This window comes from Macadamia integrifolia, chromosome 6, assembly GCF_013358625.1.
Source record: "Macadamia integrifolia cultivar HAES 741 chromosome 6, SCU_Mint_v3, whole genome shotgun sequence".
Taxonomy (NCBI): domain Eukaryota; kingdom Viridiplantae; phylum Streptophyta; class Magnoliopsida; order Proteales; family Proteaceae; genus Macadamia; species Macadamia integrifolia.
In genome coordinates this window covers 15,632,145-15,641,542 of record NC_056562.1, presented here as the reverse complement: position 1 = coordinate 15,641,542, position 9,398 = coordinate 15,632,145, and the positions used below count along the sequence as shown (strand labels likewise).

Below are 9,398 nucleotides of genomic sequence, written 5' to 3'. Positions count from 1 at the left end.
AAAACAGAACCAGAAGGAAGCGAAGGACGACGTCGGAGAAGCAGCAGAGAGAGCGATAGCAGCCGCCGCCTCCTCTCTCGTTTTTTCCCTTCCGACAACAGCCGCCGCCTCCTCTCTCATTTTTTCCCTTCCGACAGCAGCCGCCGCCTCCTCTCTGTGTCCGACGGCAAAGAAAGAAGAAGAAAAAGAAGAGGAGAGAGTCGACGAAAAGAAGAAGACGAAGAAGAAGAGAAGAAGAGAAGAAGAGAAGAAGAAGGCATACCTGGTTTCCAAGCCCCACCGTCGACGTCGTAAGGCCCTTTCCTTCTCGTATCACAGCCACGATCTCCCACCTCTGCTGGTCCTGAGATCGACAGAGAAGAAAACCCAATTCTTCCTTTTAAACTCTTTCTTTAAATTAGTTTCTCCATTCTTCCTAAATACCCCTCCCTTTCTCCTTTATTCCCCTTTTGTCCCATATCTTTTTATTTCCAAATCAAACCCCTATCCTTTTTGTGGTTTAGTTCGAACTTCGAAAAAAAAAAAAATTCCCATTCTATCCCTGCCCTTTAAGCATTCAGTTATTTACTATTCTACCATTATTCTTTGAGTGCTATTTTGTTACTCATCACCATGGTAGCCAATAGTGAAGTTGTTCAACAGCTGAATTCTTATAAAGGAGAAACTGATACAAAATTTGATGCTCTCACTAACATAGTCACGTCCCTAAAAACAATGGTGGAATCTATGCAAGTTTCTATTGATCGTTTGGTGGCAGCAGATAAAGGAAAGAGTCCCATTCAGTCTGGGGATTCTTCCAACACCACCCCACAGGATCTGCCAGTAACACCACCACCACCACATCATACACCACCACCACCACCTCCACCACCATATGGGACTGGTAGACATGATGATGGAGCAGAAAGAGCAGCAAAACTGGATGTCCCTGATTTTTATAGAGACAATAATCCAGAATTGTACCTTGACTGGATTCACAGTTTAGATACATTCTTCAGATGGTACGGGTTGACTGAGGCTCGAAAGATCCTATTTGCAGAGGCCAAACTGAAAGGCACGGCTCGAGTCTGGTGGATCAAGCAACAACAACAGAACCGAATCCGAGGCATTGGGTTGGTCACTACTTGGGCTGAAATGTATGAAGTCATGAATCGGCGATTCTTGCCTTCTGATTACAAGCAACGCATGCATCTCAGGTTTGCACAGTTGAAACAAGAGAATTTGACCGTTGAAGAGTATGTTGCTAGATTTTATTATTTGGCCACTCGTTCTGACTTTGAGTGGGATGAAGAAGTCTTAGTGGCCCAATTTCGCAATGGTCTGCACCCTCAACTTAGTGCTGCCCTTGCATCTAGTCGACTACCTACAATGGAAGACGCCGTACAAGTAGCATATCAGGTTGAGGAAAGTCTGAAACGCCCATACAACCGGAGAAATTTTGCAGATACTTTTTCTCGAGATACTAGTTGGCAATAGTCTCCTACCCAAGAGAGGTCATCTAGCAAGCCACAGGCAAGTGCTACATCTATGGCTTCTTCACGACCTAGTCGGCCGTATTCTCCACCTCGACATGTTTCTGAAATGTCATCTTCACGGCCTACTCGCCCATATTCACCCCCTTGGCGTGGTTCAGATAAACCTTCTGATTCTTCAAAATTCACAGTTCGGTGCTACTCATGCAATGGATTTGGGCATATCAGTGCCCAATGTCCTAGCCGTTTGGTTGCTTTTATTGATAAGGATTCTCCTCTGCCATATATTCCCGAAGAGCAACTTGGTTCTGACACAGTTGATTTAAGAGAAGAGCATACAACAGGTGAAGTCAATGACACTCTTAGTGACGATGACCAACATCCCTTTTATGTCATTCGTCATGTGTTGACCACTCAAAAGGCCACTGAAAATGAAGATTGGCGCCGCAGTAGTATTTTTCAGACTCGTGTGAAGTGCAATGATCAGTTGCTAACCTTGGTCATTGATGGAGGCAGTTGCACTAATGTTGTCTCTGAAGACGCTGTTGCTGGGATTGAATACAGAACCACATCCTAATCCTTACAAGGTTGCTTGGGTGAACAACACTAATCTCAAAATCACAGATAAGTGCTTGGTCACATATTCTATTGGTGGATTTAAGGATACAGTCCAATGTGATGTCCTCCCTCTGAAGGTGTGCCACATCCTTCTTGGTCGACCTTGGTTATTTGATAAGAAAGTACAGCATTGTGGCTATGCCAATACCTATGCCTTCAAGCATGCCAACAAGACTATGAAGTTTCATCCTGCCAAAGATCTCCCTGAAATTAAGCTCAAGAAGATGGTGGGATCATTCCTCATTCAGCGTATTCCTTCAGACGGTCTCCTCGGTCCTTTCCCTAACTCGACGGAGTCGAGTTCTTTTCAGAGGAGAGTTGATGCAGATACGGCTGCCCTTTCTTGGTTGGACCAGCATGACCGGCTTTGGAAGCCAAGAGCCAAGAAGAACCGGTCCAGCCCAGGGTTTTGGTCCAACAAGGGTTGGAAATAAAATTAGTAGTTTACCCAGTATTTTATTTCATGCTTTTAGTTTCCAAACTTGAACGTAGGAGTAGGATTTATTTCCTTGCTTTGGTTTCCTTTTATAGTTGTTTCCTAATTTAGGCTAGTTTCCATTTCAGTTAAGTTTCTAATTTCATGTTCCTATTTTTCTATATATTGGTTGTAATCGACTGAAGATTTAGAGAGCAATTTGATTATTGAATGAATGTGTGAGTGTGATCTCCTTTTCCCCATCTCTACTCTGATTTCCCCTCCCTTCCCTAAGGGTTCTCCATCACAAATATCTTACATGGCAACTACTTTTCAATAGAGTTCCTCATCATAGGCTACTTGTGTCTTGGGGCTAAAACATTCCTTCATGTTGTCCTCTTTGTGGGTTCGATACTCACAACTCAGATCACCTAGTCATCTCTTGCCCTATCTCCTCAACAATTGGGACTCAGCTATTCAATCCTCAATTCATCCCGGAGGTCACTTCATTATAACTTGGATAGAGCACATTTTATCTCTTAAGCACAAGATTCAGCTAAATGCTCTACTGGTCAGCATCATCTGGAATATCTGGATTATTGTACAGCATCTTGTTTTCGTAATGAACCTTCCACTGCCAAATCCGTTTTTCGGAAAGGCATACAATTTGCAAAGGAGTCTTTTCAAAACATCCCTTGAGAAACTGTTCAAGAAGAACTATCCAAGTTGCTCCTTGGATGGTAGAATATGATCCATTAGCCAACCAAGTAGTTGGTACAAGACTATAACGCTTGCATGAATTAAGTTTAAAATTTGTATTTTCTTGAGGAAGGTAGTGACTAAAGGTAAAGAAATTAAGTCCATACATCAAATACATAGAATCCTCCTATTCTGACATAGGAAACCTACCATTACGTGATTATTGAACTACGTGCTATCTCAAAATACAGAATGAAACAAACTTTGTTGTATTTCGAAATTATTGAAATATATTCAGAATCTGACCAAATTGAATTTCAAGTCTATTGTGTTTAATTGATTAAATATGTTCTATCATTGATTAAATACGCAAAAATACACTAAACTCAAACAAAAAGGAAACCAAAGATAATCGTATTAAACTTTTGAGTTAAAGATTAAAACCTGGGAAGGAGGTCGAAGTATGGAGTTCCGTATGTGCAGAACACGTCCTCCGAGATCAGAGCATGAGTGTCCATCTAATGCTTTTAAGGCTGCTTGGGCAGAACCCACTTCAGAATAAGAAACAATGACACGAGCACCACTTTCATCAGCTGGGTAGACTCCACAAACTTCCCCAAATTTGCAGAACGCTGAAGCAATCTCATCAAGTGATAAGCCAACAGCCGGCCCGCAGTTGGCCACAAAGAGATTAGGGGTTGATTCTCCATCTAAGCCCTTAGGGCGGGTGAATCTTGAAGTACCCATTTCTGCGTTTGAGATTATGGCTCGCGCCCCGTTAGCGATGAAGACAATCTGTGTTTGAAGTTTCAACTTCGATTCTGACGTAAGGCAAGGCAAACAATTTTGGAGCCGGAAAAACATTAAATTCTCATACTATTTTTTAGGGTAATTTACAATGTCACCCCCTGGAGAATGCCATTATTATAGGAACACCCCATCTCTTTCACCAAATTAGACTTAGACCCTCTTCCATCAGTCACTATTAAATGAAGAGTTAAAATGACTGTCATACCCTATTCACTAAAACTAATGTTTTAACCCAAGAATAAAGAGAGAGAGAGAGTTGAGAATCTATATGGGGAAGAAAACAACCGCGATCATTACCTAAGTCCAGAAACCAGATTCCATCCACAGCTCCTTACCCCATGGTCCATAGCCTTACCCTTCTCTTTCCATGAGTAATAAAAATGCAGGTTAAGTAATAAAGATGCAACTATCAATTCTGTCCAAAAAAATCTTCAAGGATCTATCTCTCTTTGTGGTAGATGATGATCTCTCTTCTCTTCTTCAATAATATCAACCAAAGAGAGCAACATCGAAGTGGAATATCATCCTGCTTGCATCTCCTGCAAGACTGATGAGAGTAGATACCGAGGAAAGAGATAGAGAGAGATGGGCTGGATTGGCTGCCGCTGATGAGGGAAACATCCTAACCTCTTTCGCGTCTCACTCTCTCTCTTTTTGGATTTGGATTTCAATTCTCAAGGAATTAGTAACTGCTAGTTTCTTAATAAAGAAAATCATGGAGGGCACCACAAGAAGACCTACTTTCATTGAGGAAGACTAGGGTTTGGCTTCTCTTGCAAATATGGAAGCTGGGTTCTCAAGGAATCATCATCTACCAGTTCTAATGAAATCATCTTGCCTCAGTGCTTTAATTAGAAGGGGTAGTTACTTAAATTGGATTTTCCCTTTTTTGTTCATGTGGGTTGTTAGATTGATCGGTATTATGGGTTAATTTGTTTACAGAGGGGATACACCATTCTGTAGTGAAGAGTGCAGACAAGAGCAAATAGAGATACATGAAGAGCTAAGGAGAAGAACTGGAATCTCTCTACTTCTAGTAAGGCTGTAAGGAAGGACCAGAAGCAAAGCTCAGAATTACTCTATAAGAACGGGCACCGTCGCTGCTACTTGAGACTGCAAAAATCCTGCAGCAAAATAGCAAAAACCATTATTATAGAAAGGAAATAATAGTAGATAGCAAGAAGAAGAGAGAGGCTCGCAGTAGTGAACGAAAACTTGAGAGAGAGGAGGAAGAAAGAAGAGGGAGATGGCGGGAGGATTTCGCCACAAATCCCTCTCTTTGAACAGAGACGAAGAGAGAGGGGGGTTTGAAAAGGAGAGGATTTGGAACGATTTTGACCTAGAATCCATACTTTGAGACCCGAAATTCTCTAGGGCCGTTCTTGGGCGGAACGCATCCGTGGGTCAAAAGATTCCGGTGTTGGCGGAACGCTTGTCCACCGATCATAATGTTGCAGTGGAGGAATTAAGGAAGGAGGTCGAGGCGCTTCATCCAGATGATTCTCATATTGTTGTTCAGTCGTGGATGGCAAGTTAAGGATATAGTAGTAAGGACATTTTGGTATTTAAAATAAAATATAGTAGTTGATATCAGCATTCTTGATATATTATGTAACACTGACTGACAGTAGGGGTCTGAGTCTAATTTGGTGAAAAAGAGGGGGTGTCCCTATAATATTGGCATTCTCCGGGGGGTGGCATTGTAAATTACCCTATTTTTTTTTTTTCTTGTTTCCTTGGTTTAGTGTGGTTTCGGAAACTAGTATAGGCAAGGTTTAAAATTTGTTATCACCCCACACTGCCTGATCCAAAAAAGAGATTTCATGGGTGAGATTTCGGCGAAATCATGTAATTTTCTCCCAATCAACTTGGTGGTTGGTCTCAGTGGCCATATGGTATTTGTAGCCCCTGAAATTTGGTATTATATTTTAGGCATTCTAAACACAATGGAAACATCAATTTTTTTTTTTTTTTAAATCAACTTAAAATGGTATTTTGACATCGTACCCTATCTTCATACCCTAGGCCAATATGCTCGATTCCACAATCCACATTCCACAATCAACACATGACATAACATAATCACAAAAATTTAAAAGACATCATAGATAATTACTTAATTGTTTAACAATTGACGTTGATGACTGATGCATCACATTCACATACTGAAGATTAAAGTAACTTCAAATGTAGATGAGGATATAATATTCTCTACTCTTTAAGCTTCAATGAGTATGAGAATGGAGAACCTCAAGTAAAAACACTAAAATTCTTGCTCCTTATGTTTTTTCTTCAAAAAAGTATATATATATATATATATAGAGAGAGAGAGAGAGAGAGAGGCGAGATTTGGTGAGATAGGGGCGAGATCTCGGTCGAGTTTTTGTACAATTATAACTCCTCATACGTCTCCTCTCGCCTTTTTGAAAAGAGAGATATTAGTGAAATCTCGACGAGATCTTAAACCATGAATAGAGGCTATGTTTGAAAGATAGAAAAATTGATTGAAAAAGAAATCTTTAATAAGATAAAATGTCAAGGACATTAATATTTTCATTACACATGGAAAGAGATTTATTGTTTTGCATAACCTTGTGGGCTATATGAGCCGGAAAAAACAACCACTTTAAAGAAGACCACCCCCTGATCTCTTCCGAAGTTGGTGTGCTAATGAGTACATTGCTATCCATTTACAACACACAACCTTGCGAACCTTTTGCCCACCTATGCCATGTCATGCAGCCTTAGTTGATTTTGGGATTGTTGAGGGTCGATGTCTTGTATTCTATCGCACTTTAATCCAAGGAGTACTAGTGCAAGCTCCCCAAATAACGGTGGTTCCCCACTTGAATTTTTATTTGGGACTTTACTGAGAATAATTTTGTACTTTCTGGTATTAGGGTTTTCCACTATATATTTGTAATAATTTTTCTTTCTCTATAATGCAAGCAATCTAAAAGAGGTGTGAGGACAAGCGTTGTAATCATATTCTCTATTGATAGTGAAGAAGGATCTCATATCACTGAGGACATAGATAATTTTGCCAAACCTCATAAATATATGCATTGATTGTTCTTGTTCTTCCATTACTTTCTGCATCATTTTAGGGTTGTGTTTCTAGGGACCTCAACTTTCATTATCAAATTACGTTCTGCATTTTATCTTAACCATAGAATGACTGGATAATCTGTTGGAAATCAATTTCTTTTGTTTGAAATTGATTAGTTTGATGTCCATATACTCTAGGGAGCTGTTCAAAGGGTTTTTCAAGGGCAATCCAAGAGATGACAACGATGAAACCCATTCCCTTTCTTCAAAATACTAGGGTTGCATTTGGTGGTCATCCAAAAAAACGTTTCTGGTGTTTTTTTGTTTTACGGAAATAAGAAAATAGAATTTTCTGTGTGGTGTCCACGATTTTTTAATATTACTTTTTTTTTTTTTTTTTTAAACAAACCGGATAAAAAAAGCCAGAAACGAGAAATTTTGGTACATGGTTCTTGTTCTTATTTTTAGTGGAAGGTGGCCTATGGTCGTGACCCGTCTTCTTCCTGTAGATAGTTGCATAAAGCAGAACACCATCTGTAAGCATGTAACTTTCAAAGCGGAACACCATCCATAACGTTAGTTGGGAGAGTTGGGGTGGGAGGGGGGTAACCAGGGGTGAGCATAGGGACAGGGGGCATGATGTTGGGGTGGAGGTGGATGGTGGAAGGGGGGAGTTGCAAGGGTGAGGTCGGGGCAGAAGGGGGTGAGGGTGCAGAGGGCAAGGGTCGGGTGGGTGGCGGGTAGCAAGGGTGCAAGGAAGATGGGGTGAGGCCAACGAAGAAATAGAGGGAAGGAGGAGGTGGAGTCGGATTTCTAGCACTGAATTACCCTAAACTCTCGCTCCATTAGTTGCCTTTCACAGATTTGGTATACAACTCCAGCAGTTTCAGCCAGTGTCGCCTCCCCTACTCCCCAAAAGATGAAAATCCAATCTTATCCAAAATTCCAAACCATCTGGGGCCCGACACAGGCCAAAACAAACCATCAGCTATGAAATAGGCAATTGTGTTCTATATCAGAGAAAAGCCTGGCAAAAGTATATCTCAATAGCAGTGGAACTAATTCTTCTTCACCCAGCTCGCAAACGGTATCAGCCAAACAGCAACAGTTTAGGTAATCAGTAACTACTGTCCAGGTTAGAGTTTTTGTATTTCCAATCTCAGAACCAAGGAAAACTCCCACCTTTCTGAAACCTGTATACTTCCCATTCATAAAAATTAGAACAAAACAATTCACCCAAAAAAAAAACTATAATAAAACACAAAAATAAGTAAGAAAACCATTTAGCTTCATTATCAAAGGGAGGGTGGGGCGATTCGTGTCGCTCTAGAGATGGAATAAATCACATACACCGGATTCATTCATGATACAAATCCTGGTTTCATGTTAAACATGGATACATGAAGGAACTCCAATCCCAACCACCCCCCCACCCCCAAAAAAAAAACAAAAAAAAAAACAAAAAACAAAAAAAATCCTCCTTGGTCCAACCATAATTTCCCATTTCATAGTTGAAAACAAAAAATCAGATCTTTCAACTTGGAATAATACAATCAATAAGACTTCAATTGGCTGGCAAAAGGGTCCATCCACTGGGGCTAGCAATCCTCAGACATGGTGATCTGCAAGTAAAATATAACTATTAATAAGTGGAAGAAAATTTTAAAATATATATTTAAATTCCAACACCACCACCAACACCCCCCCCCTCCACACCCCCAAAATAAAACACCCCAAAAATAAAATGTAAAAGTATGTGCATTACCTGTCAAATAAACTGAGAGTATTGGCCTCCAGGGCGAACCCCATTTGAAGCTTTTACATTTACCTGCAATTTATACCTTAATAACAACATTTAGTTCCTTCAATCTCATTCAGAGAAAAGGAAGGGGGTGGGGGATGCAGAAAATAACTACAAGATACTGATACAAATTTGGCACAAGTGACAACCCAATGTAGTCTCTGATGAAGTGATGGCACAAAGAAGATGAAGATTCCATAATCATAAATTATATTTATGAAACCACAATTGATCAAAAAGATCTGAAAGATATCCATAGATTGCACAAGCCTGCAACGCAAATAGAACTATCAAATACAAATTCCTTGGCAACAAAAGAATACATGAACCGTCCTGCAAGGGAAGATGTACTGGTCTTCAACATTATGTTATCCTCCCATAGTCCTTTCTTGCATGGGATGTTGGAGGAATGGTGGTGATGGGATGACCAGAGCCACGTCCTAAAATACAGGCCAGGGTTGGAAAGATGGCATCAGAAAAATATAGCAACCACCCTTTATTTATTTATTTATTTTTTTTTTTGGGGGGGGGGGGG

The 9,398-nt window shown here is 40.4% G+C and overlaps 2 protein-coding genes across 4 annotated transcripts in view; both read right to left on the bottom strand.

The window, feature by feature from the left end:
* LOC122081925 (alkylated DNA repair protein ALKBH8 homolog) overlaps window positions 1-4,059 on the bottom strand; it is a 46,327-nt gene extending 42,268 nt beyond the window's left edge. For all 3 annotated transcript variants that reach the window (XR_006141255.1, XM_042649342.1, XM_042649343.1), the window contains exon 1: window positions 3,649-4,059. Coding sequence is in view for 2 of the 3 variants with exons in the window: in XM_042649342.1 (XP_042505276.1) it covers window positions 3,649-3,951 (303 nt within the window). In the remaining variant the exon portion in view is untranslated. The remainder of the gene's footprint in view (window positions 1-3,648) is intronic.
* Window positions 4,060-9,036: 4,977 nt separating this feature from the next.
* Window positions 9,037-9,398, bottom strand: part of LOC122082870 (dual specificity protein kinase YAK1 homolog) — a gene marked incomplete at its 5' end in the record, with an annotated part of 4,916 nt that continues 4,554 nt past the window's right edge. The window contains 1 exon segment of the mRNA XM_042650677.1: window positions 9,037-9,303. Coding sequence (XP_042506611.1) covers window positions 9,227-9,303 — 77 coding nt within the window.